The sequence below is a fragment of the Aulonocara sp. 'chitande type north' Nkhata Bay genome, linkage group LG12 (genome assembly GCF_057382095.1).
Source record: "Aulonocara sp. 'chitande type north' Nkhata Bay isolate Kocher_YH1m ecotype deep benthic linkage group LG12, A_spYH_male_GT1.1, whole genome shotgun sequence".
Taxonomy (NCBI): Eukaryota; Metazoa; Chordata; class Actinopteri; order Cichliformes; family Cichlidae; genus Aulonocara; species Aulonocara sp. 'chitande type north' Nkhata Bay.
The window spans coordinates 34,828,863-34,856,653 of record NC_141355.1 but is presented as its reverse complement, the minus strand read 5'-3'; the positions used below and the strand labels follow the sequence as shown (position 1 = coordinate 34,856,653).

The window sequence follows — 27,791 nt, the reverse complement described above, 5'->3', positions numbered from 1 at the left end:
TGAGATACATTCCTTTATTGTACTCAAACGTCTGCTCTGTCACACTTCAGGAATGTCACATCAAAACCAAAATGGCTTTAAAAAAAAAAATCTCAGCAGATAAAGCATTTCATCATCAGTGAAAAAAAAAACTAAACAAAAACTAAAATCAAATAAAAAGTTCTCAACCATTGCACATCATTTGGTGGCAGGAAATGAGGAACAAAACATGAACAAAAACACAACAATCAACATAGTTTTGTAGAATTTAAGACTGACGAGTAATGTGGGCTGAGCACCAAAAGAAAAGTCAAAATCAAAAGTAATTCCAGTTTTACGTTCTGCTTGTATCAAATAAGCTAAAATATCTGATTTGTAGATTTTATGACAGACGTTGGATAGCAAAGTGTTCTTTGAATTCAACAAAAAATAAAATCAAGGTCATATTCTGCAGGATTTTTAAGTCGTCACCTTAATTAACAAAGAGTAAAAAATTAATCTCACAGTCTGAGGCTGATCTCTGGACGGACACCTACTCAGTCAGCTGACAAAGTCTCACCTCCACCAAGCCTGAAACTACTCAGACGCTCCGAACTCCAGATTTATTATCATTCCCTGAAGGAAATCCTTCATCTGTAATGAAGAGCTTGGAACACCACAAGCTTCCAAAACTCAGAAATACTAACAAGCAGTTTCTGATTGATTTAATCAGTTCTTGTTAATTTAAAACTCAAAACCTTAAAGTCTCCTCTCTGCGCTGAACATGAGCAGCAGGAAGAAAACCACCAAGGCCCAGTTCACACTGAAGCTTCATAAGGTAGTAATTAAGTGTATATTAAGCATGATTTCACAGAGATAGAGAAAATCTGCCACAGAGGGGCATTCTCGCATTATCGTTTATTCGTATAATGATTTCAAGTCGTAAGAAAATCAACATTCACATTTTTTTATGGCTACTAATGTTTCATTCGATATTGCAGCTCTTGTAGATTCACATTAGAATTGGGAGAAGCAAAAGAAAACAAATTTTCTCAGAAGTTTGACTTAGTAAGTTGAAATTTTCAGATAATCTGAAATTTTGACTTATTTAGACTTATATTTTGGCCAAGAAATTTGGTAAATTTGTCATTTAAAGGTGGAAAATATTAAAAGAAGAAAATGTTTTTTTTATGTCACAGTGTCCACTGAAGCGTATTAAGTTCTATTCATATTCAAAAGGGTTTCAAACTAACTGCCCAAAAAACTGTCTAAAAGTTTTTGTTCAGAAACTTCCATCCATAATTTCTCGAGAACAGCAATGAACCAAACCAGCATGTGAGAGTCTTCCTTCTCTGCTCTTGTTGGCTCAGAGAGGACAGAAACAGAAAATGTTGCCTTCACTTACGATCATACAGCAACAAAAACACAGGCTCTTGTTCTGAAAGGAATGAGAGGAAGTGAAAGAACAGGTGGCAGGAGGTAACAAGACACAATACACAAACACGATGCAGTCGGTCGTCCTTGATCACATACTCTGGATCGGTTTCACAGCTCATGATCCAAACTTCAAAATAAAAGCGCATATTCTGACTCAGCAGTTTGAACTGTTTAAAAAAAAAAAAATAGGCAAAAACTTCCTTCAGTAAAATAAACTGGTGACTTAAACTGGATGAAATTTAACTGGCGATAAGGTAAGCTGGGCATAGGGGTCCTGTTTGTTTTTCCCCACAGGTCACTGGGAATGGCAGATTAAAGTTGGAGGTGCAGAAATCCTAACATCCTTAACTGCCAGCACTCGTGGGTAGTAGAAAATCAGAAAAGAAATGAAAAGTAAATATCTTCATTTAACTAAAGACACAATATTTCGGTTGAGAGGATCAAAACGCTTTCTTCAAAGAAACTGTTCTTATGAATTCCTTTTTTCAAAATTACCAATTTATTTTTCATTTATTTATTTATTTATTTATTTAAGGGAATATCTTGTTTTATCAGTTCAAATCTCAAATATATGTGAATTATGTTCCACATTTTTAAGGTGGAAACATGCCTTCAAATGCTAAGCTTATGGAGAAAAACAAAAACAAAAATTTTCTTTAGTCAAAAGTTTGAATATTGATCATTATTGTGTAAAAAGCCCTTAAATAGCTTTCTGCAATCACCTTTTTCCTCATGCACAACAAGGAAAGAAACAAAATCAACCAGAATTTTTAAAAACAGAAAAAAAAAGAAAAGAAAAGAAAATTCACCAGGGCCATAACCCGTGCTGCGTTCACATTATTACGAAAATACGACTTTTCAACCCAAAGAATTGCTCCCTGCAGATTTTAGACTTCATAAAAATGAATAAGGGAACTCAGAAATCAGTTTTGGTGTATCAGCATTCCTAAGGTATTATTCTAAATGTTCCAAAGCCTCAGTCGTGACATGAACGCAGCACAGCGGGGGGCGGGGGGGTTGGGGGGGGCAGGAGTTAAACATTGTGAACTTTATCAGATTTCAGCTGATTTGCTGCCTCACTTCTCTTCTTTACTCTGAGCTTAATAAGGAGGAGCAGGAAGGACCCAGGAGGACATGTGCATTATGGGTAGTGTAGTTTGACAAGAGCCAGTCAGGACTGTCTGTGAGTAGATCGGATTCTATGAGATTGCCTTGGCTTCAGGTAAGAAAGCCTCCCAGTATTTTATCAGCTGAAAGAGGAAAAAAAGTGAAGAAATATTCAGTTAGGAGACAAACACAAACACAAGGCATTTTCTTTCATTTTTATGGAAAACTTGTTTTGTTCGTTCCATCCACACTATATGGAAGCCTGTAGGTGCCAGTTTTGTTGTTTTGGTTATGGGTTGTAATTTCCTTACTTTTAACTGCATAACTGTTCCCAAAATAACAATTAAAATGGAGACAAGTGCTAAATATTTGTATAAAGCATATAACTATTTATATTCTAAATTAGAATCCGTGTTTTTAATCTTTCTTTGTCAAATAAAAGACACCAAAATTTATAGCTTGACATCAGTCCTCAGTACTCAGATATGCAATTTATTTTATCTTATATTCTAAATATGTAATTACCTTTTCTGAAAAAGTGAAATTTTCAGACAGTTTTTACACAAAAAATATGTATCTTGCTCAAATGAAAATTAAACATTTTTTAATTTTCATATCAATAAATGATATTTACAAAGTTTAACACAAAAGTTTTTTTTTAATTTAAAGTTTATATTTAAAAGAGCGTTTCGAGAGTATTTTAGTTGTGATGAAAAATGTCACTAACAGTTTTGTTTACCTGCTGTTGTGTCTGAACCAGAGACTCCAGGTATTTGATAATGATTGTTTTAAAGTCCTTCACTCTCTCTTTCTGTTAGAAAATGACATAAAAAGTATATTTATTTGCCCACCTCATTTCATCATTTAACAGTTCACCGATTCATATTCACATTCACCCACGCACCTCAAACCTGCTGACTTCTTTGCGGATGGTTTTGGAAATCTGCTCAAAATCTCTCTCGCCCTGCTGGACCTTCCCTTCCAGCTGAAACACACATACATACAAAAAAGGGAAAAGAGAAAACTACATTTAGAATATTTCTGTAATTCTAAATTTCATTGTCATATTTTAGAAACAGTGCTGGTTATTATTAAGTGTTTAATGCCTTTCTGCAAAAGTGCAGCTTTAAAAACTGCATCATAATTAGGATTGTTCTAGATGACTGATTTCACATGCCAGTTTAAATAAGAAAAAAAACAATATGACAATACCAATCAGTAATTACTGATGTTGTTACTGATAGTTTGAAGTTTACAAAGGCATATTTTAACCAAAAAAAATCAGATTTGACTTATGTGCACCTGTAACTTGTATGTATCTTAAGCATGAAATTTGAAAATGCCCACTTTGTCTATTAAAACTCCTGCTGGAAAAGCTGGAACAGAAACAATGTTCTGAAGTAAATCCAACTGGGACTTGATTTAGAATGGGATCTATGATTTAGAATGGGATCTATCACAGGAAATGTTGTGAGCATATTTGACACATTGCAAATACCTGAACACTGATTATGTCAGTAACAGGTTCATCTACACGATATTTTTCATGCCAACATTTCTGCGCCCTAAATATAACAGGAAGAACTATTTAGTCGTACATAACCTAAAGTGTTCTATACAAACTAGTTTCCTTTGTGTTAAAAAAAAAGGAATTAAGAACACAAAATAATGTTTAAATGAACGACTGACTGTGAAAATATATATTTTTAATATATTTTTAAGCTAATACAGGAAACAAATTAATGTCATACTTTTATTTTTCATCCTGATCTTTGATCCGGTGCTCATAAAGACGACTTTAGCATTTTATTTGTTTTCGTAAAGAGCTTAGACCTAAATCACATTTCTCTGTTAAGAACTGACTCAGCAGAGCTGACTTTTATACTTTACATGTTTTTTTTATTAAGGTTACTAATATTTAATTAACAGACAGTTGTAGTTCAGTAAGTCTTTAAAAAGGATAAAACAACAATGAAACTTAACTAAATTATTATGTGTTATGTGGTCATGGATAAAAAAAAAACTAAACTAAACTAAACAAGAAAAACTATGATGTAAGCTATGAGGATGCTTATAAAGACTTTGATTAGATCAGCGATTCCCAACCTTCCTGCCGGATGTACCCCTTTGATAAGGTCGCAAATATTCTCATTTAATTCAATTTGAACCGAATACTAACACCACTAATTATATAAAAGCTAGATTTCGATGATATTTTTCAGACAACTGAACAGTCAGTCTGTAATTCATAGCTTGCTTTCATATAAATAAGGCACTTTGGTCCAGCTAGCATTGTTTATTTGAGCAATTAATAAGGTACGTTTGGCTTTTTATTTGATTTAGCTACCATTTTTTCCTGTATGCTTAACATTTAATCCACACTTAAGTTGGGCATTCTCAGTCTCAATAGCTGCAGATGGCTCAAATCACCAAAGCGAACCTGATCTGTGGTACAAGCGTGTCTGGTTGGGTATCACTAGACTACTCGATGTCACATGAAAGAGTTTGTCCATTCACTGAAAGTTTTGAGTCAACATTTGGTCCCAAAGAGAGAAACTTTAAACTGGTTCAAAACCTGATGGCTGTAAGAAAACTCTTCAGATTGACGGTCTGATTCATGTGACGGGCCATAACAGCAAAACAGAAAAAAAGGGTAACATGACAATATGCCACAAATGAATACTGATAAATATGAGAACTAAACAGCAAAGAGAAGCAACTCAAAGGTGTGAAGCAGGCGGTCGGGCAGGTGAACACAGAGATGGATGGACAGACAGACAGGGCAGGTCCTACCTCCTCAATCTCCTGGTTGCAGGAAGGCATGGCAGGAAAAATGCAACAAAAGTTAAGAGGCAGGGAAAAAAAATGCTCAGAGCTTCCAAAATCATAGAGGAAGATCCAGAGACATGAGCAAAAACACAGAGGAGAAATGCAGGCACTGAAAGGAAAGGAAATCCTCCCTCCAACACAAAATAAAAATGCTGAGCATGTCTTTACATAATTTATCAGCTTATGTCTAGTTAGATAGTTGCAGATTTAATTCAACACTTTGATCATGTTACTGTATTTTCATACGTCTCGCTCGTGATTTTATCTAATGTGACACATTCACTGGAAAATCTGAAGTATTTTATGGACTGAAATATTCAGATGGCTCTAAAACATAAATCTGTGTGTTCACTATGGAGTGATGTTAGCCTAACTTAGCATAAAGACTGGAAGGAGGAGCAAAAAGTTCACTAATTAACATGTAATTTTAAAAATGTAATCAGTGTATAAAATATTTCTAATCTAATACAAAACAGCTTGATTGTCCATCCACCAGACATTCACTAACAGCCTAAATGTTTTTCTTTTAAATGCTTTGAATACCTGTGATGTCTTTTTTGCCAGTTTTTGTTGTACTGCTCCAGCAGGCAAATGGCCAAAATGACATCATCATAAAAGATCAGTAGTAAACATGATGACAAAAAGGTTTAAAATTTCCTGAAGACATTTTTGGCTTCTTCCAGATTAGCTTTTCATGACTCATAGTTTAAAATAATCTTCATCTTGGGGGGTGCATTTGTGTTCCAGTGTACCCGCTAACTATCTGAAACAAGTTTTGGGCCCTCCCCTTTAAGGACACCCTTCCTTTAAACCAACTTTTGAACGACTGCCCCAAACAAACCAAAGGTCTGAACAGCAGGTTGGTGAGGGCTCTTTGTGCCCGAGATGACCGTATATGGGATATCTGCGCTCACTGACACCATTAAGAGCCAAGACAGATTCGAGCGGTCTGAAGCCTGAGCTTTTGGCTCACAGGGATTTTGCACATATACTGACCTCATTTGAAACTTGAGTATGCACCACTGTAACAGCATATATGTCTCAGAAAATAAGAAAAACATGTAGCCTCTCCATCTAGAAAGTTTGTGCTCTTGAAAGGCCCATCCTAATTATTTTGTATGCAAACTAAATTAGTATAAAAGATATCTCTCTATATAAATAACACGTTCGTAGAAATAAAGATGAAGTCTGGGATTTTAGGTTGTTGGGAGGAATGGTTTCCTTGCTATTTTTCTCTGTTTTACAAGAAAAATAAGTGTTCAATTAAATGCATATCATCTTTAATGTACATGGGTTTGTGTAGATGGACTTGGTGAAGATGTCTGCAGACAGGTATAGACATGAGAGTACAGAGAGGAAGTATTTTGTCTCCACTATTTATGTAATCTGGTTACTTTATTCCTTAACTGTAGTTACTCAAAAAACAAACCAAAAATAATCTGATATAAAACTGGGGAAAAACAAAACAATCAGTCAGCACCACAACCTCAGAAGGGGCATTTTTAAAAGAGTAAAACCATCCTACAGAACTTAATTTAGACCCAAGTCCCTCTGGACCCTGTAGTGCAAACACAAGCAGAACAAGTGAGTTCCTTAAAAGGCTGTCGTACCACGGCTGGAAAAGATGAAGAGTGAGCGTCTTTCACCGAGAATGGTTTCTAAATACGAACCTTCTGATCTCATCTAGTGAAGAAAGGAAATCACCACCAAAAAAAAAAAAAAAAAAAAAAAAGAATCTATATATATTATATTTTTGTTTTAGCTGTAATGTGTTAAACATCACACAGGAGGAAGACTTGTTTCTTATAAAACAACGTCAAGTTTCCTAAACTGAAGAAAGCCCTTAATCGAAAAATTTAAAAGTCTGTTAAAATATCCTGTTAATTTGGAAATGAACTAATTAATTATTTGGGGTTAATTAATAGTAATTGTGTGTCCCAAAAAATTCCCTTCATGCTCTTTTTTTCTTTACCTTTCAATAATAAGGATGAAATGTTGTTAAGCATAAAAATGATCAAACCATTCATGCAACTCTTAAAAAAAAAAGACAAATTAATTAGAAAGAATAAAAGCTTTTTTAAAAAAATGGGAATAAAATGACTCAGAAATGATCATTTGTGTTATAAAATAATAATTGAGTGTGGGGAAAAAAAATGTGTTGGCGCAAAAAAAAGATTATTTAGATTATTTTAGAAAAAAAACTCAGACTCCGATTCACAGACTCTGATAGTTATTTCAGTGTGTTGCCCACAGGGGGCAGTGTGGGTTAAAAATCTGACTGTTCACCAAAGACTAGTCCACATCTCTGTGACAGAGGAAACTACAGCCCAAAATAACACCAATTATACATAATTTTCATAGTTGATTTTCATCTACTGAGTCATACTGACATTAAATAGACTCTTGTATCATAGCACACTGTTAATGTGGCCATAAATGTACAAGAAAGCTTTTATTGCTACATCCACTGTGCATCCTTTTTCCAGGCAAAGCTGTTTAAAGGCAAACTTAAACTTATGATGACATTCAGGTTTGAAGTTAATTCTGTGTGTTAGAATAAAGAAGCCAAGTGGAATATAAAAAAAAAAAACCGCTGAAGGAATGAGAGGAAGTAGAAGTGCAGTAAGAAATCTAGGTCAAAATCACACACATGGGGGCAACTTTTGTCAGACTCTGTTTAGGTCAAACAGCATTCAGGTATGGATATAAAGACCCAGTCATGAGCTATTAAACCATAACCTCTGATATACTGCATTTCTTTTTGTGTGATTATTCATCTTGATCTGGAATATGGAGGTTCAGCTCCGTCATAGCTTTAAAAAACAACTTCCTTTCACTCTGACATTATATTAAAAAAAACCCAATATGATTCACTTTGTGTTGACTGTTCACGACAGCTGTTGTTTTTAACGGATGGCAGTAAAGCAGAGACCCATTAAGCTCCACAGTCAACTTCCTTCCTTATGTAATCTTTCAGAAATGTTTCTTCCACATCACTAATGCTGCAAGCACGGGCACAGAAAAACACACAAATTACCAAAAACTAATAGAAACTTAAAAAAACCCCCAAAAACAACATTTACCATTTAAAAAAAAAAAAAAAAAGAAGGACATCCCTGATTTTAAGTTCTCTTTAAATGAAGCGCTGGGATTGGATAAAACAGATTTACCTAAAATCCAGCAGAGCGTAGTCAACATTTAACATGATGTGTGCAGCGGTGGTTGAGCAGCAGCGGTTCAGCAGCAGCAGCGTGCTGTAAAACTCTTTTTCTGGACTTTAGAAAAAGCTCGTGTGTGTTTTCTGTTGGCTGTTGTCAAAGCGTGAACCAAAACCCGACTCCTGACAGGCGGCAAAACTCTCGTCGGCTCCAAATAAATGTTGGTTGTAACTCTACTGTGATCTGTCCTCGTCTGCAGCTTCTGACAGCCTCCCCCACCTCACCCAAAAAACCCCCCCTTTCTCCACCCAAAACCCCACATCTGACAGCTGCTCGGCTCTAATGCGCAGACCCCCCCCCCCCCCCCCCCCCGACCGTCTCTGTTTGTGTGTGTGTGTGAGCTGAATCCTGACAGACAGCACGGAGGATGAATTTGTGTGGTGACAGCTTCAACAGACGCTCTAATAAAGTACTTTTCTGTTCTCTTCTGCTCTTGTTTGTCGTACCGAGTTCAAGTGAAGTCTGCGGACGAAAAGAACAAAATATTTTCACATGACTGAACCGTGAAGGTGCATTTATTCGACCTGACCGGGCATCCCATCAGAAACAAAACCACAGAGAGAGGAGAGTCGCTCCTGAACGACACCATATGTTTTTAATCATACTCGGAAGGGTTTCAGAGTAAAAACCCAACCTTAGAAAGTAATTAGACGGGAATTTGGTCCAGGTGGAATAAAGATGGCAATTTGAGATCAGAGAAAAAAAAAAAAAAAGCGAGCAATATAAATAAAATTTTAAAAAATTATGTGTGTCGTGTTTTCATTTTGGAAACTAGACGGAATTATCAGAGGGTGACGCATCAGAGGCCTTGACTGACAGCGAGGATGTTAAAACGACGCTCCTGTGCAGGCAGCCCACCAACTACAGAAAATAGAGCTAACAGCATCATAAAAGCTGTCAGTCTTATAGCTTCAGGACCAGGTGTATTATCTTTTGGGAGAAGCTGGCTAATGATAAGGTGGTGCCAGGTAAGACAGAGGAATTTGGAAATCAAGGATTTCCTCTGAAATTTGGCTTCAAGTGATTGCTGCGTCTGATCCAAAAGCAGCAAGACCAACAGCTGGACGCTGATTAAGCATTTGGAAAAGTGACAGAAAAAAAAAGTGAACAAAACGGGTTGATTTAAAAGAAATAAAAAAGCCACATAAAATTGCATAAATTGTAAGATTCCCCAAAACACAGTCTGCAACAGGTGGATGGTGCTTCTTTAACCCCCCAAACACAATGAAATGTCTTACTTTTCTAATATTGTAACCAAATTCAGATTATTTGCTGAAAGTTCTAATATGTAAAGTAGAGTTGTGACACTAATGCACAAATTGTTGGGCTGTAAAAAGTGCCTTTGTGTGGCAAAACAAAGATGTCAGATGACACGGTGTGGGTGTGGGTGTGCTTTCAAACTGAATTCCCATTTGTGATGGGCAAAAAGTCTGAAAATCATTGCATCAAAAAAAAAAAAAAAAAAAAAAAAAAGCAACAGTTTTGATGACCAGATGAGCAAAAATATCAAAAATGGGATGATCCCATGTGTTCTAATGGGATATTTTGTCATTTCTATCATAGTAAATGTTATTTTTGGTGATGATGTTTCACAAAACGACCGTCTTACCTCTTTGATCTCGTCTTTGGCCTGCTGCAGTTTGTCTGGTTTGTTGGTGAACTGCAGTTTGGCTTCAGCTTCCCGTTTCTTCTGCAGCAACATCTGACTGTCCTGCCACTTCTGCCACGTCTTCATACGGTGATCAAACACACCCTGAGCAAACACACACACTTATTGTAATTTCTGTTCTTAAAACCATCAAAAATGAACAAAAGCTCTCAAAAGAACATGAAGAAACAACTGCTGTGACCAACAAGTCTGTAATGTGAATTAGTCTAAAACCCACTTGTACCACAAGATGGCGCAGTGATGTAACCTTTATGCAGCCATTAAGAACACATTCTTATTTGTAACGATGAAAAAATGAAAATCTTATTGAAGAAAATAAGCTAAAAAACAAACAAACAAAAATGTCACTTTCTATCGTTTTATCCTCCATTTATCAGACATACAGTCTTGAGCTACATCTGGTCGCTCAGATGTAGCTCAGATGTAGTTCTACGCTTCTTAGCTCCAGCACGTCCGGATTAACCTCTCATTCGTTTGTAGTGGGAACCTTCAGCAGTCGTGAGTGGTACCTTCACGGCGGTGAGCAGGCGGACGTAGTCACCCAGCAGCTCGGAGAAAAGGTAGAAGTCAGCGTTGGCCTGGTCCTGGTGCAGCTGATCGATCTTCTCCTCCACCTCAGCCAGCTGGGACAGAGCCCGAGACAGAGCTGTGTGGTCCTCGCTGTTCCCCAACATGGCCGCCGACTTGGCAAACTGCGCCGTGTTCACGGATAGCTCTGGAGGGGAGCGAGAGGAGGACTTTAAGAGTCAGCCACTTTACAGGGTCTCTACTCACAAGCAGAGGAAGAGTTCGGACATTTTATCAGAACTTTTATTTTTAACTTCTATGTTAAAAACTTTCAGGTGTTTTCTTTTGTTGGGCTTAATACAGTTTTCAGCCTCTGTCTACATACGGAAAACAAAGAAGACAGTGTCAAAGAGAACACATTTGTTTTGGTAAACACTAAGCGTACCTTTCCTGTGACAGACCAGAGACTCCACGCTGGTGTGAAGTTTCCTCAACTGAACGTCCAGATTCTCAAAATGCTGCTGCTTCTCCTCAAACCACTGACACAAACACAGACACACCCAGCCATTAAAACAGTCTTCATTTATCCAGTGTTCCCATCTGATTTTCATTCCTTACTGTTATCTTTCCTACTTTATTTCCCTTTTCTTGTCACTTTTACCTCTGCCTCCATTTCCAATTCTTTGCTCATCCAGCTGTTTCTTTCCCTGCTTATTTAATTTTCCTGCTTTGCTTTACATTCATTCTTTCCTTCCCCCAGCTCCGCCCCACTTCCAGATTTCTTTTGCGTTTCCTTACTTTATTTTTCCCAATCTTCTGTCTTTTTGTCCTTCCTGTCCCTCCTTAAGTTACTGGCTCACTACCATCTGTTTATACTTCCTTCTTTCTCCCTCCTCCATCTTTTCCCTATTCATTTCTACCCACACCTTATATTTTAAAATGCATTTCACTTCCCATTTTAGTCTTCCTTATTTTCTTGTTTCCATCCCATCTTCCCTCCTTCTCATTTCACCCTTCTTAATCTTTTTTCATTCCTCATTTTCAGTAGTACCTCTCCACACTCTTTATTAGTCCTTATTCCCCCAGTCGAGTTTCTTCTTTCCTTCCTTCATGATCTTTTTCCTCTCTTTTCTGTCTTCCTTATATTCTCCCATCTTTCTGTACATCCTTCAGTCTCTCTATTCATCCCTCCTCCTTTCCTCCTTCGCCCCTTCCTCTCTATTCGTCACTCACAGCATCGGACTCGTTCATCTTGATGGTCATCTTGTTGACTGCATCTGCCGCCTTGTTGACCATTCGCAGAAGTCCGGCGCTGCTCAGAGCCTGAGTGCTTACAGCCCGCGGCAACTACACAACAAGCAAACAAACAAACAAACAAACAAACAAACAAACAAGCTCAGGTTCTCATTACCTTTATATTTATTTGGCTCATTTCTTCATACATTTCAGCTTATTCCTGCTTTTCGTTAGTCTCATCCTTACTGCATGTGTTGCGTTTAATAGCCGTCTCTTTGATTTAGATTGTTTCCACCTTCCTGATCACTTTGTTCCTTGAGTTTTTTCCCCTGCTACTTTTCAATTCCTATTGTTTCTCGTTCCGGTTCCGTCTCCAAACATCTCTGGTCTTTTCTCCTTTCCTCTCTAATTGTCTTGTCTACCACATTTTAGCTACAAACAGGTTTAATGCAGCTTCTTTATGTGCTGATCGTCTTTTACGGCTACAAAAACCATCACAGAATCCTTTGCATCAGAATGAAAAAGCTGGGACACCCATTTGAAAACAGCCTCATTTTTCTTCATTCTGGAAAAGTTTACTTTTTCCAGACATACAGGGTTTTCCTGTGACGGCTTACTCCCCCCCCTACTCCAATCTCATTTAGCAGGAGCAGCAGCAGCCGGAGGACGGCGGCGTCCCCGGGGCCCTCAGTTAAGGGGGGGACGAGGGTAAATGAGTTGAGGTGGGAGGTGAAAATAGCTTTCAATTGCAGCTCGGTGCCATTCACCCCCTCCCTCCACCTCTCCCTCCTCTGGTTGTGTTTCATTAAGCGGGCCAGACGGACCGACACGCTCGGTCAAGCGTCCGAGCAATTCACCTGTTAAATCTGTGACACAAAGCCATTTATTCTGGACCCAACGACTGCAGCTGTATCACAACACAATCCCACCAACAGTCAGGTGGGTAGCAGGGGAGGAGAGGAGGGAGCGGGGCGGGGGTAGGATAGTTTGAATCCGATGTTGCCGAGGATTTGTCGGAGTGGACAATAAAACAAGGAAACAGAAAACGCCGCAGGCTGTTAAGCCCCGAGGCAGTTTTTGGAAAGCTCTGTTCACAGCAGCGGCTCTGGGCTTTGACCTGGTTGGGACATTTTGCCACTGGTTGGGAAAAAGAAGTGAAGAGATTGGAAAAGTGAGGACCTGTTTTTTGCCTTTTTTTAAAGGGTTTTATTTGTTTTTTGCTCTGTTAGGGCAATCTACCTTCAGGTATGATTAAAGAAAGATGACATTTACATAGATGCCATTAGTTCTCACAGGCTGAATCAAAATAGTACCCTGATCTTTCAACTATGGTCATCCTGTAGCTCTGTTTCTAGCAGGCCTATGGACATTCAGATAAACAACCTTTATGGGGAACTTGTTAGGCAAATTGTGGTGGCTCAATAACAAGGCGGCCCACCATGATCGGTCGAAACAGTGCAGATGGCCCAGTTAAATATGCAAAAAATATATCAATTATAGCAAATGAAACTATATAAATAATACCATATGCATCCAAATTATGCACGGTTTAATTTGTTTGATTATTGATGCTGAAAGAGTTTTTCAAATCAGATTGGTACAGCAGTTGTTGGGTTAGGACATCTTAGTTTCCCTGCAGTGTAATAGTAGATAGTCTCTTATGGATGTGAGGCTCATTAGCAGTTGTTGCTGGTACAACTGTAGATGCAACAGCAGTCCAGACAGATATAACATGTCAGCTAATTTGACACATTTAGCTGAATCTATTTCTAGTTTATTTATTTCATTGTTCCTGTTGGTTCATCTTTATCAACCACTTCTTATACACTTAACTCTGTTCTATGAGGTGTATGAGCACACAGCAGTTGTGTTAAGAGATTTTAGTGGATAATCCAGTGTCAGTGAAAAAAAAAAGAACAAATAGGCAGCTGTCATTGCCTATATAACTTGCACTGTTTTTAATGTCCAGCAGGGGGCGATGCCCAGATTCTAACAGTGAAATCATTCAGCTCATTCCTCTAATCGTCACTTGAGACTGGATTCAAAAGCAACTGAGAAGCTTCACAGTCTGGCACATCTTTTGGTTTTAGTCTTTATAAAGCTGTGGCTGCTCCCTTTTACTTCATTTGCGACAGCTTTAAAAGGTATATGGTTTTTCTCGCTTTTACTTATGCCTTTAAATTTTATTAAGGCCTGTTTGAATATCAAATCTGTATCAACTGCGTAGCTAGCAATCCACTAGACTTCAGCCAATGAGAGTGAACTGGACCTCTGTACAGTGTTTGTGCTGTTGGTGGATTTTGTTGAGTGAAAGTATTCTATTATGTACTTGGCACTAATTAGCAGACATCTGTGTCTGTGTAATGCACTGTGCAGGTAACCTTAGTGTGAGATAAACTTGAATTAAAATCAAGACTTCAAAACGAGACTTCATTAACGAGTTAGTGACATCACGGTGGCTAAAACCATCTTTTCTATACAGTCTATGTTTACTATTCTGCAGTCTCCAGCTTTAGCGTGATGCATCATAGAAATCCTTAAGCACTGGATATCGATACTCAGCTCCAGCTACTCATAGAGTTTGCTGCACTAAAGGTTTTCTCTCAATTAAGGTTTAGTGTGGAAGTGCTCGCCGTTTTTAATGCATGAAATACCATCTCGTGTTTGTCTGGAAAATAAATGGACAAACACTTGTGTGGGGAAATAAATAGATTTTTCAGCTCACCTGATTCAAAAGTTTCACCGCAAACAAACTGCATGTTATAACTGAACGTGCTGCTCAGAGTTTTAACTCAGTTTTTAGCGTTAAAGTAAAAATTAAACTCCAGAAATAGAACAGAGAGTTCTGACTCCAGGTTTGCAGGTTGTGTTGATTTTCTGCAGTGGAGCGTTGAAGCAGTTTCTAAATAATGATGCAGACTGGTGCCCACCGCTACATTCAAAAGACACTGGGCTGCAGGAAGTGCTGCTGTTAAAACTACATCAGTTCAGTAGGGAAAAGTGGAAGCGCAGGGATGTGATGATAATGAACAAGTTTGCTGAGGTTTGTCGGAAGTCCTGCCTGCACTGACTGACGCTGATGAGTCCAACATCTCCAAGCAAAAGGTGTAATTTTTCTTATTTACCTCCGAGCTCTCCAGGAATTGCAGAACGTCAGGATCCTTCAGCAGGATGGGATGCTTCACCGTTCTCATCAAATATCTGAAAACAAGAAGAAATATGAATCAGAAGATAAACTTTTCTTTTTATGAAGTTTAGTTTCCGGTGCCATCCCAGATGACATTGAGTAATCAGCTTCTTCTTTGACACGACTGGCTGGTGTTTAAACTCATTATTTTGCAATTCTCAGCTCTGTTTTTATACGTGCCATTCAAGGAGCTCTAATTAAAGAAAAGCACTGCCTTATGCAATGAATCCAAAACAGACCACTGGAGTTTTACACATTTTCTGATCTGACCACTGCTGTGAAATACTTATATTTGATGATGCTCCTGATATTACAACTCTAAATCATGGGCAGCTTATAGGTCAAGAACTGGCAGGATCATCAAGCTTGCAACGTTTGCATTTCAGTCTGGATTTTGGAATATTGTCTTAAAATTTATATTATAAGTCGGGGTTGTCACAGTATCAGACTTTTACTACAAATCACCATTCCTAAAAAGGTAACAAGTTAAAAAGAAAAGCATCAAACTGCAGGGAGTCAATCAGACCAGTGACAAACTCATGTCAGGGAACAGTGGTGCATGTATAGGGAGAAAGCAGGCGAGAGAGGAAGAGCAACAGCAGCAAGAAAAGGCAAGAAATTTTTAAATTAAGAATGAACACCTCAGCAGTCTCCGGAGCTTTATTCAACAATGTCACAGTACACCAACTCACTGAGTGGGTTTGTTCTGGGAAGTGAATCTTCCCTGTTGTGTGAGAGAAGCTGCAGCCGCCAGAGAAAAATAAATGATTTTAGTAATTATGGCTCTTCTTTAGTCATCTTTAAAGTGTGGCTGCAAACTTAAAGTCAGTTAAACTTAAGAGATATCAATCTGCCCCTCATTTGTTGCAAATGATAGTGACAACAGGTGTGCCAGAGAGGCAACAAGAAAACCCCCCATAAGGGGAACGGTTCTGCAGGTGGTGGGCACAGACTCTTATCCCTCCTGACAGGATTTTCTCTACTTTTGCTTTTTGCTAGTGTCCTTGTCATTACTGGTAGCTTGAGACGGGCCTGCCACCCATTCTGGTTTCTCATGTAGACCATCTTTTCATCTATTTGTTACACTTCTCGACTCTCTTATTAACTGATGCCACACCTGACCTTGAGAAATGTCTGATCCAATAATGCTAAACAGGCTTTACTTTTTCGGCACCACAGTACAAAGTCCATGTCATGTCCAACTGAGCCCATGTGAGACTAGCAAAGGTAACTGCCTGAGAACGCAGTGAGCTCTAGACGGGCAGAAGCCCTCACAGGGTGCTAATCTTTGGGCTCTGAAAGCAACACGAGTGCATGATTTAATGAGCTAAATTTATTCCACAAAGAGAGGTATTTAACATTTTCAGCACATCGACGATGGCTTCTATTCTGCCATCGGACTGTTTAATCCTCCAAAAGTTTACATTTCTATATTCTGGAGACACCCCTCCACCTTCTCCCATTGTTGGTTTGGTGTTTGCACAGCATTTGCTTTTGGAGGGGAAAAAAGTGTTTTTCAAACAACGTATACTTGTTTTTAACTTTACAAAATTCTATTAATGTGATCTTATTAACTCTGTGTGTGTGTGTGTGTGTGTGTGTGTGTGTGTGTGTGTGTGTGTGTGTGTGTGTGTGTGTGTGTGTGTGTGTGTGTGTCCGTCCATCAGGGTGGAGTTCTGAGCAGCAGCTCTGAGCTCCATCAGCTGTCACTGGCTGACCTTCCTGTCAATCAAACAGCATCAGTAAATGGCAGCAGAATGTCAGCCCCGCCCCACCCGTCCTCCCTCCACCTTACTGCTCAGCATTCAACATAACACACACAAACAGACACAAACACAAAGATGGAGGTTTTGATAATGATGCACCTGATATTTGTGGTTTAACCATCATTTATTTACAGTCTGAAAACACTAACAGCTACATTCAGTTTAGCAGCTTAAGGTTCAGGCAAATTAAAAGTCTCCTGTGAAAAAGGCCTGAATTCCACGTTTGATACAACAGCTCTTCAGTTCTTTTTTTTTACATTTCCAAGTCATTTCTTTATATTTGTAATCCCCTGTTTAAGGTAGCTCTGTTTCTCTCACATTTTTAGACTTTTGAAACACCACACAGATTATAATTAAATACCTATTTCATCATCATTCTGGGTGAACAATGACAGAAAACAAACTGTGCAGCTGTACATAACAATAACTCTGATATAAATAAAAATTTAGCACATCTACCACAAATACAAAATATCCAGAAAGAGACTAAAAGCATCCACAAAAAAGTTGCAAATGTATTGAATTAACTGGATATTTCTGATACAGTCCTGATCAAATGTTTAAGACCACTTGAATAATGGAAAAAAGTCATATTTTGCATGGTTGGGTTGTAACAAGATTCCAAGTAGAGCTCCAACATGCAACAAGAAGAAACGGGAGTGTGACAAAACATTTTTTGAGCATGCAATTTATTGAAAATAACCCTTAAACTGAAACAGGCTGATCAAAGGTTTAGGCCTGCATATCTTTAAGAGGCCAAATCTATGCAAAAATGTGGATTCATTGTCAGGTAGTCACACTGCATGACGTTCTGAAAAAAAGTCAGGTCAGGTTGTCTAATAATTTAATCTATATTTATCCTCAAATATTCTTGACTTTCTAACACATTAAAAAACACAAAAAAAGGAAAACAAACAGTGTTTAGCAGCTGATGTGCATTTTTAGACCTCCATTAGTGTTTGAGAGCATCAGAGATAATTGATCTAAAACTGCTCCCAACGTTACATCATCACCGCATGATAATGATACAATGCAAATGTGGGCTGTGATGATTCATATTTCCCAGTAATCTGATTTCTATAGATAATAAACCAGAAAATGCTCGCTAGCAGGTCACTCATCACACACAAACACTCATTTTTCACGTTAAATGTCTGAGGACAATCTTTCATACCTCTCGAGTGCCGACCTTCTCTTCTCTACAAACTCGTTGGATGACTGGTCCTCCTTCCCCACCTTCACCTTTGTCATCCCTGCAAAGAGGAGAAGCTCATTAACATAACTGAATAACAAACAGGTTAAGGACGGGACATTTACATGAACACATGCATGCATATGTTGTCAGTTTTCTCACAGCCTCCTCATGCTTGTAGTCTTTTCCTCTCCGACATTAATATTGTTTTTCAGTGTATTAATTAAAAATTAAAACCACGTAAGTGAATATTTTGCATTAATACATGAAATTTCCTGTAAACATTATACATATTAAACTTTATATATTAATAACATTATGACAATAAATTACTATTTATTTAAAGTAATATCTTTATATATTAATAGCAGTGTTATGGACCACATGCTCTTTCATGTGCTCATTATACAGATCTACTGTCCTTTGCTAAATTAAATGGTTGGCTAGCTAGATGTATTTAAGGATATTTTTAATACAGATAATCATGCTCCAGGGAGCACAGACACATTTGTGTGTCTAGTGGTTCAGGGTTCAGTTCACAGGGCATTCCCTGACAGTTAATTTGGGGCTTTATCTCAGTGCAGTTTAACTCTGGGCAGCCCACATTATCTTGATACAAACCCTCTGACAGGTGTGACAGAAAAGCATTGTTAAGTATAGACACTTTGGACAGCGTCATAATTGTAAATTGCCAAAATAGATTTGAAATGAACCAATCCAGACGCGGTTAAAGAGCAGACCTTCAACTTGAAGTCACGGGGTTGGAATTTCAGACATTCGTATACATAGACAGTTCTGTATTTTCAGGGGTTCAAGGTAAATTCAATAAATCATAGATTGGTTTCTTTTCACATAATAAGTTAAAATTGTTACACTTTTCAAACATTTGTGGACTTCACTGTAAATGGTTGGTGAGGAGGACCCAAATGCTCTGTTCTTAGTGAGGCTGAGGGATGAGTATCACGTCCCAGTGTTGTGACTAATGACTGATTTGCTTCATCTGTGCAGGTCTTAGACTGCAGTTAAAATGAAATTAATGACGAGATTTTTTTATTTTTTTTGCAGATACTGAAATCTGCCCAGGAGTCGAGCAGGTGCAGCATGTCGCGCTGCATTTACTCACCTACGATGCTTTTCTCCGGTGCAGGGGGGACGATGTAGCCTATGTGCAGGTACTTGGAGGCCAGTTTACTGTGCAGACCCAGAAAGTCACTGAAACGCCTTTTTACAGCAAACTCATTTCGCTTAAACAAGGATACGGAGGTCTGAAGGAGCGACATAAAAGGAAAGACAGAGAACGATAAATTATGAGTAGAAGAAAACAACATCTGAAATATAAGTTTGGCAGGCCTCTAAAGCTTTCAGCCATCGCTGCTTTTAGGAAGAGTTAATTTAATGAATACTTTTTGTAAAAATATAACTAAAAAATTTGATTTTTTGATTAGTAAAATGTTTTTCTCCTAGCTAAAGATAACTGAACATTAAAGCAATGTTTAAAAAGAGAATGATAAGTCCCCCTTGCTATACCACCTTTATGTTAGAAATATAAAATGACAAAAATAAATGTTAAACAAAAATCAACATTATATGAATATGTTGTATAAAAATCTCACCTTGGTCGTCACTTTGTAGGCCATATATGCATTCATCCCATCACCTGGAACACACACAGAAAGCTGATTCACACTAAAATAATTACTCTAATTACTCAATTGCATCACTAGTATTTACACAAACCAGTGAAACACACACACACACACACACACACACACACACACACACACACACACACTTAAAGAAGCAATTATACACCAAGACAAATATCTGACTGATGTAACAGGAATACACTGATCAGGTGCCAGACTAGTTAAACTGGTTTCATGTGTTTCCTTGCGGTGATAGACAAGCATCAGCAATTTACTGTTTAATGTTCCTTGTTTGACCTTTATATTTATTTAAAGGGACTGTGCCTGTTGAATAACTAATGACAGAGTTTGTTCAGGGATCTAGCAGGGCTGCAAAGCTCCAGTGCTAATGCTTAGTGTAATAATTTCCTGCATGATGACCAAGATTGTGATTAAGCAGACTGTTGGTGTCTCCTCTGCATTTTTCTTCATCTCTCAATTTGTGGTGGAAGCTGATGAAAACAGAAGAAGCTGATGTGAAACGGACGAGAGGAAATGCAGAGTAACAGGGGGCTGATGGGAAATGTAGGCTTAGTGAGTGAGAGAACCGTCTCGTAATGCTGCCACTAAAATCAGTTGCATTTCTGGCTCTGGGAAGCATCTCGGAGATCTTTGCGTGGATATGTTATGATGTGAAGCCATGTACTCACCAACTTTCTCTGGGTCAGACACCGATATGTGAATGTCAAAAGAATCTCCGCCCTCCTCTTCTTCAATCTACAGAAAATAGGAGCAAAACATTTCCCAATTTTATTCCTCCAGGGAAATTGTGTTAGTGTCTGACATCAGCACAACAGCAAGATGAATATTTAATGAAGACAACAGGGAAAAAAAAATGCACTTTGTATATTTAGCAACTGATGTCCTTTAGCTACTAACCGATAATATTACAATAGAAATGTGAATCAAATCGAAAGTTATAAAGTGTAATCTGAGACTTTTTCAAAACAACATTTCTGATTTATTTATTTTTTAGACTCCACTCAACACTCAGAAGTATATGTGTGAACAATTCCCCATTCAGCAGGGATTTCTTTACTTTCTGCCAAATACTTTTTCTAAATAAATGCAGGTTTTCTTTAAGAAAGGATGAAAAAAAAGTACTACACCTTCCAAAACAGAAGGAATGCAAGCTGACCAATAAATGTAAGTTTTGAAACAATGATTCCAATTTTAATTTTTAGCACCTTTCATGCAAAGTAACCCAAGTGGTTTACAGATAAAGAAAATAACAATACAATAAAACATTAAAATCCTCACCATTCAAACTTCTAATACTGCTCAAAATGCAATTAAAATACAACAAGGAGGCCATTCCACACTTCAGTGCCATTAAATTCAAGAGTAAGGCAGTATAATCAAAGAGGCATTGTTGGTACATAAACTGAAAGGCAACTGCTGACAAAGGAAGCTACTACTTCATTGAAGGCTTTATAAGCGAGTAATTGGAGTTCGAAGTATAGCAGGATTTTGAATTAACGCCAACTGTCAGCATTCTTAAGGTGTCAAGTACAAAGTGAGCTGCAGTAACCTAAGTCACTTGTAAAAGTATGCGTCAGCATTTCAGCAACACTGGAGTTAAAAATTGTCTCATGTTTCGAAGTCATTTTTGTCACCGTATTAAAATGTCTAACAAAATTCAGGTCAGAGTCTAAAATTGTTACCAGATCTGGACCTTGTGCCTTCAGACAGAGCAGCTGCTTCAGTCTCTGTCTTTCTGGTATTTTAATTCCACATGTAAGACCTCTCTTTATGTTCATGACGTTCTAAAACATTTTTACGTATACAAGCAGCAGAAATATCTGACAATATTATACGTAATAATGTTGCTGAACACATACAATGAAAAGAGAAAAGGGCCGAGAATACTTCCTTGAGGAACACCATATTCAGTGTCACATTAACCTGCGAAACTAGTCAGGCGCTACACCACATATCACAATATTTATATGGATTTCTCCAGCACTTATAGTCATCTCGATATGCCAAAAAGATGCAATTTAAATTTGTCAAAGTAAAATAATTTAAATCTGTGCTAAACCTCTGACAGTCTACCAACCCACTGAGAGTATACCTGCCTCTTGCCATAAAACAGTTATTAAATCTGGTAGTTATTACACACAATTTGGAAATCCTTTGTTGAGATAACAAAGAAACATTCAAGAAGTTAAACGACCTGCGGGCCTTTATAATTTGATGATAAAAAATACATTAAAATGAGCCTTTCAGAAAATGCATTTGCTCTAGAACAAATAAACAAATTTATAAGAAGAAGAAAATAGAATATAAATATGTCACAATAATAGAAGAAGAAGAATAGAATAAAATTATGTCACAGATGTTTTTGTTCTTTTAAGTCTCAAACTCATGAGACTGAAATTAATCTAAATTAAAATAAAATGTAGGAACTAAATTTTTGCTCCAATTTGAAAATACACAAATACACAAGCACTTTGTTTAAGAAAGACTTTAGAGGAACTGCTATCAGAGTATTAAAAGCCAGTTTTGAGTGCCGTTACCTCATCAAATGAGGAGTGTGTGAACATGTCGTCGTGGGTGTGGCCAATGCGAGGGGTGATGACGGACGTGGGAGGGGTGATGGGGGTGATGGCGGGCGATGGGCCATCGGACAGCAGAACGTCTCTCTCTGGACTGTCCAACGAAACCTCCTCTGTCGCTTCTATAACACCACAGAGACACAACAGGAAGTCACTGAGACTCTGTGTGATTCAGGCTTCATACTTCCAATGACTCATCTGTTTTGACTCTAATGGAACCATAATTTACTAAATGAATATCATTCTGTATTCAGCAAGACGGGAATCCAGCTCATCGGGAACAACTTTATTGAGGTCACAGACGGTGAACAGTGAGGTCCTTTTTGCATAGATTTCTGTCCTTCTCTTTGTAGTCACTGGAGTTTAATTTTAATGTGAAAGTGAGTTTGTGGATTCCTACCTGCAAACAGATCCTCTGGATCGTCATCAAAGAGCGAGTCTTGCTTGGGTCCATTTGAGTTGGTGCTGATGTCCTCAGCAGCTAAACTGGCTGGTTGGGACTGCACATTAACACAGATGCAAAAAAGTGTGAGATCTTGTGCAACAAGGAACAAAGGAGCTTTGACCTGATGATAAATTATATCATGTACTAATTCTGTGCACAATGACATCTTATTGTGCAGAGATTTGAATTATTTACCATTTCATGCCTTGCTTCCTTTCATCACCTATTGATTTTGGTAGACTGAGAATCTATCATTGATATTTCAGTTAAATAAATACTTTATTAATATCCAAGTCTGGAGAGCTTTCTGTATTGCAAAGACTTTAATAAAAAAAAAAAGTAGTTTAAAATGTCTCGAAGTAGCATAACAAAACTGTTTTGTCTGTTTTCTTCTAAATCTCCGCTTCTACAATCAGACTTCATATTAACTCATAAGAACCCAGGGTCACACGTGTGTCATCGCCTCTTCACACATGGAGGAAAGTTCCTGTTAAAGTTCCAACTTTGACTGTCCCGAAGTTTTTTCCTGACAATAAAAATGGGTCTGGGCTCTAATGGGTTAATATGTATCTGTTAAAAGGTGACTAATGCAGGCACAGCAGAAATTTCAACAGCCTACATCTGTGTAGCAGAAACCACTGAATTCCTCTTAAAACTGAAGCTGGAGTTTGCACTTTACTCCACGTTGTTTCACTTCCAGCAAACTTCTGAACTCCACAGAGCCTGAGTGTCATTTTCATGTCACAGCAGACTGACTCAAATTTAAGTTCTTTCCTGCCAGCGCGGAAGAAAAGTGGAAGGAGAGCAGCTGCCACATCTGCACAGAAGCTGTGCAGACTCAACATATTCTACAGAAGAAGCAAGGCAAAGAAAAAAAAGAGAAAAAAGAAAGGTTCCAGCAGTGTGTGTCATCCATCCTGCTGAACCACAGGACTTCCTGCCTGGGCCAGCTGCTCCACAAACACTGAAGGTAAAACTGATCGATCAGCAGCACCAACAAAGGCTGAACAGGCTGCCTCCTCCAGAGAAACAAGAGACTTCAAAGATTAGAAATGACTCATGCCTCACTACAGACATCACAAGGACTTCAGAGAAATGGGCTACACCATCACTGAATCTGATATCTTGGATTCTGCAAATACTGAGTACTGATTTGATAGCAGTGTCAAATTAATAAGCTCTATTCTTCACAGTGATGAACTGACTGGCGGTCATTTCTTTATGTGGTCATCATTGTTCTACTCAAGAACCATTTACCTGCACGCAACCAGAGCGTGCTCAAACGTGATTGTTCAGACAAGAAGAAGACACCAACAATCCTGACTACAGACTCTACATATTCATATGCAGTCTTCTGACACTTCCGTTGCTTTTTCAGGGAAGAAGAAAGTGATTCTCAGTGACCTAAACACACTCCTTCCCAGCATAAACTGTCAACTGCACAGAGCAGTTGACAGTTTATGAATCACTTGTGTAGAGTGTGTCGCAACTTTATTGCTTTAGGAGTGGAGATTATTTTATGTGCAGGTTTCCAAGTTTAACGCCTGATCTCTAACACGCTGATGACATGACTAGAGAAAAGGTTCCGATTAATTAGGTTTAACTGATTCACTGTTGCCTCACAACAAGAAGATCCAGAGTTCGACTCCCCCTCGAGGGTCTACCTCGCCTCTCGACCCGTGGTAGCTGGGATAGGCTCCAGGCCCCCCACAAAGTTGGATTGGTAGTTTAATCAAATGCCAATGTGGGCAACAACATCGAGCTGTCTCTGTGAGGGCTGTTCTGATTGGCCGGTTATTAGGGTGGCAGATGGAGCTTTCTCTGGTCAGTGTGGTGGTAAAATACTGAATGAACCACACCTGTACAAACAGAACTCAGCTGGACTCCCAGAAAGAAAGAAGTGGGAAGAACGAACGAAGGAGAGTTTTTAGCTGAGAGGACAGAAAGAGTTGAGTGTGGAGGCAGGAGGAGGAAATGAGTGATGATAACGAGGAGCTTCCTCCCTCCTTACTCAGCAAGCAAAGAGGGGTCAGAGGAAACACCGCACGCACACAAACACAGCAGAGCAGCTGCTTCCATTCAACAACTAGTGTTTCAAACTTGCACAGTTCCAACAAAACTGTGAGGCTTTAAACAAACTTTGAGGAAAATCACAGGAAACTGATGGATAATTCATGAAAACAAAACTAACCGCTGATCTGGACCCTGAATCAAAATCAAATGCGAAACTTACAAAAAATATGACTCAAATGTAATCGTTAAAGGGCCTCAATTTACTAGAAACTACAAGAAAATAGAACAGCAAAACCTGCAGCACAAAAACATGAAAATTATTGTTTCAATCAACATCTTTCTAAAACTAAAACCAAGTGTGACCAGGGGTGGGTTTTCTGAAGAACTGTCAGACTGGATCGCAGTCGTTTAAGGAAGGGGGAAATGATAATAGGAGGAAATACATAGTGGATTATGATCAGAAACACACAAGAGAGAATATGCTTCACCTTCCTGCAAACCAAAAACAAAAGCGGGAAAGAGGAGGAGTTAAAACGTTAGTGGTCACTCTGTCAGTTTACTAGTCCTTCTGAAGAAACATGTGGGCCATGAAACTGTACCCAGGCTGCTAAGATGGGGAAGTGCAGAAGTGCATCACACACACACACACACACACACACACGAGTGCTGTTGTGACACTCAAGAAAGGCAATCATCACCGGGAAGAAAAACCAGAGTGTTGACATGACAAAAAGAGGCCCGTTTAAGAGAACCTGTGTGTGTGTGTGTTTGCACTTTCCTGCTGCAGGCTGGTAACTTTGTTTCTGATTTGAGGTTCCAACACTATGAAAAGCTCCTGTTTTTCTATATGCAAATTCTTTAACATGGTTTGTAATTTGTTTTATTTACCTCTTAATCATAGAACAAGAGAATATAAATTGCTCCTTCATTCGTTTTTCTGCACCTGCCTGTTTCTATTTAGGCTGAAACACGCACCACAGTGATTCGGGTTGGTCAAAAATGGTCAGAAAGGACAAAGATGGTATAAAGAACACATCAACAAATGTAAAAGCTGAACAAAAAAGCTCTCTCATGCATGCAGCAACCTCTGGGAACAGGAGGTGCAAAAATCTATAATTCCTCAAAGGGTCACTTGGCGCTTGTCAATACCCAACTTTTTTTCCTCCCATGATCATGAAGTTAATAAGGGCACGGCCACTTTCATTGACACAAGAAGCTTTAGCTAACTGAACTGGACCTCCCGATCAAGTTGATGCTGGTGACCTCTTGCAATTATCTGAAACATAATATGGTCTGCTGTGTGGCACACACAGGAAGCTTTTGCTTCAGTTTGTTTTTAAAAATACTTTAAGCTAACCAAGCTTCATACTGTTCACTCTTCATACATCTTGCATGTCACCCTCTCATCCAAATACGTCCACTTGTGCCTCCAAAAACCTGACATGGTTGTGGCCAAAATGCAAAAAGTGAGGCTTCAAAATGGCGAGGGCTCACATGATGCCATCTTTCATTTACAGTCTATGCTTTTAATGCCATTACAAATGTTTGTGCTGCAGCTTTGTTGAGCTCCCTTTAAAAACAAACATTTTAACACTAATACGAAAAAAAAAAAGATTCCGTTTTCAAACAAATCTAGTCAACACCAAAACACAGAAATGTTCAGCTTGCTGTCATGTGTCACAAAGTACTGTATCCAACCTTTAAGTCTAAGAAGCTGCAGACAACAAATATTTGACAGTAATTACTCTCTGGATATTCCACTGATCAAACAAAAGGCTGGAATAATGACCACTAATGCCATCTAAATCTTATCAAAGCCAAGCCCTATACAACAAACTAGTTCAGCATTAGTAAAACTGCCGTTTTACATATTATTACTCAACATTTTGACATTGATATTTCTTCTTCTTTTGTTTGTTTTGAGTATCTTCGGTGTCCCTTCACTTTGTCAAAAAACTATAATCTGCCTGCTGGATTTTCTGGGCTGCTTTCACCAGTATATTTACATAATTTTGACAAATAATAATTTCAAACTTTAACCACTGTCTTTAATCAGCTCAGATACACAAACATAAAGAAACAAAGAAACTTTAATCTGCTAAACTATTGTTTTTCCGTTTTTTCCAATCCGCCTTGAATGTATCATTTACACCTGTGTGACTGTCACCTGACTGCAAGAAAACACACCTCCATTGCGCTTTTTCTCAGCCCAAATAGACCTTATCGGCTCCTGTAACAGTGGCTTAGAAGGCCACCGTTTGGTGTATCAACACCTCGCATTTTTAGCCGTTTTCGTGAATGATGACAGTGCAAAGATATATGCAATAGAAGCCTCCACACACGCCAAACTTCATTCAAAAATTAAGCGATTTTAAGGTGTCCAGCCTGCCTGCTGCCCCTCCTCTAAGTTTCCATCTGTTGTCAGCTGGAGGCATCACGCCCTGCCTGCCACAGCTCCCCTTCGGCCTCCCCTCATCATCACCTCCTCCTCACCTCCTGTGTTGTGGCCGGCTCCGGGAACAGTTCCTCCCCGTCCTCCAGCTCATGGAAGTCGGTCTGCTCCGGTGGAGCGTCCCTGGCTGTATCTGCCATATCCGTCTTCTGTTTCTGCAGTTTATTGTGGTGATGATGGCTAGCAGCTAGCTAACAGACACACACACACACAGCCCTAAAACAGTCGACTGACAGGGCGAGAGGAGGAGGAGCGGGGAGTCAGGAGGTTTTCCCAGTTTGTCATGTGACCAATAAAAGGAATCCCTATGGGAGCCAGCGCGGAAAGAGAAGAGGACTCACTCCGCCACGAGTTTGTGGAACCTCTCTGCGAAAATACGAAACATAAATTGAAAGAAAAATACCTTTTCTTTGAAGTTTATTTGTATCATTATTTAATTTTTTTATTGTAAATACTATATTGAAAATTATAATAAGTAGAAAAAGTAAATATTTAAAATGGACGGATTTTAGTTCATTTAAAGAAGAAAGAA

At 38.5% G+C, this 27,791-nt stretch overlaps 1 protein-coding gene across 3 annotated transcripts; it reads right to left on the bottom strand.

Moving 5' to 3' along the window:
• On the bottom strand, window positions 1-27,524 carry snx2 (sorting nexin 2). 3 transcript variants are annotated; one of them, XR_015131895.1, is made up of 16 exons: window positions 27,301-27,524; window positions 22,750-22,849; window positions 22,311-22,471; window positions 20,442-20,508; window positions 19,720-19,763; window positions 19,230-19,371; window positions 18,089-18,167; window positions 15,087-15,162; window positions 11,959-12,072; window positions 11,171-11,264; window positions 10,728-10,933; window positions 10,159-10,302; window positions 5,078-5,307; window positions 3,407-3,487; window positions 3,242-3,313; window positions 1-2,645 (listed from the first exon to the last, which is right to left on the bottom strand). XR_015131895.1 is itself a non-coding variant. In XM_086315347.1 (15 exons), exons 1-15 carry the CDS (start codon window positions 27,397-27,399, stop codon window positions 2,595-2,597), a joined length of 1,530 nt encoding a protein of 509 aa, XP_086171473.1. In that variant the 5' UTR covers window positions 27,400-27,522; the 3' UTR covers window positions 1-2,594. The 3 variants fall into 3 exon arrangements, 2 of the variants coding, with proteins under 2 accessions (XP_086171473.1, XP_086171472.1); XM_086315347.1 differs by lacking the exon at window positions 5,078-5,307 and having other exon boundaries at window positions 27,301-27,522; XM_086315346.1 differs by lacking the exons at window positions 1-2,645; window positions 3,242-3,313; window positions 3,407-3,487 and having other exon boundaries at window positions 5,071-5,307.
• Window positions 27,525-27,791: the final 267 nt, after the last annotated feature.

What these genes read in the sequence shown, in the direction of transcription:
- snx2 (XM_086315346.1), bottom strand. Translation starts at nt 27,399, where the DNA reads ATGGCAGATACAGCCAGGGACGCTCCACCGGAGCAGACCGACTTCCAT. An exon ending in CACACTCCTCATTTGATGAG is followed by an intron (nt 20,509 to 22,310) that starts GTAACGGCACTC and finishes TATTTTCTGTAG; the next exon opens with ATTGAAGAAGAGGAGGGCGG. An exon ending in ACCGGAGAAAAGCATCGTAG is followed by an intron (nt 18,168 to 19,229) that starts GTGAGTAAATGC and finishes TCCTCTTTGCAG; the next exon opens with GGATGACAAAGGTGAAGGTG.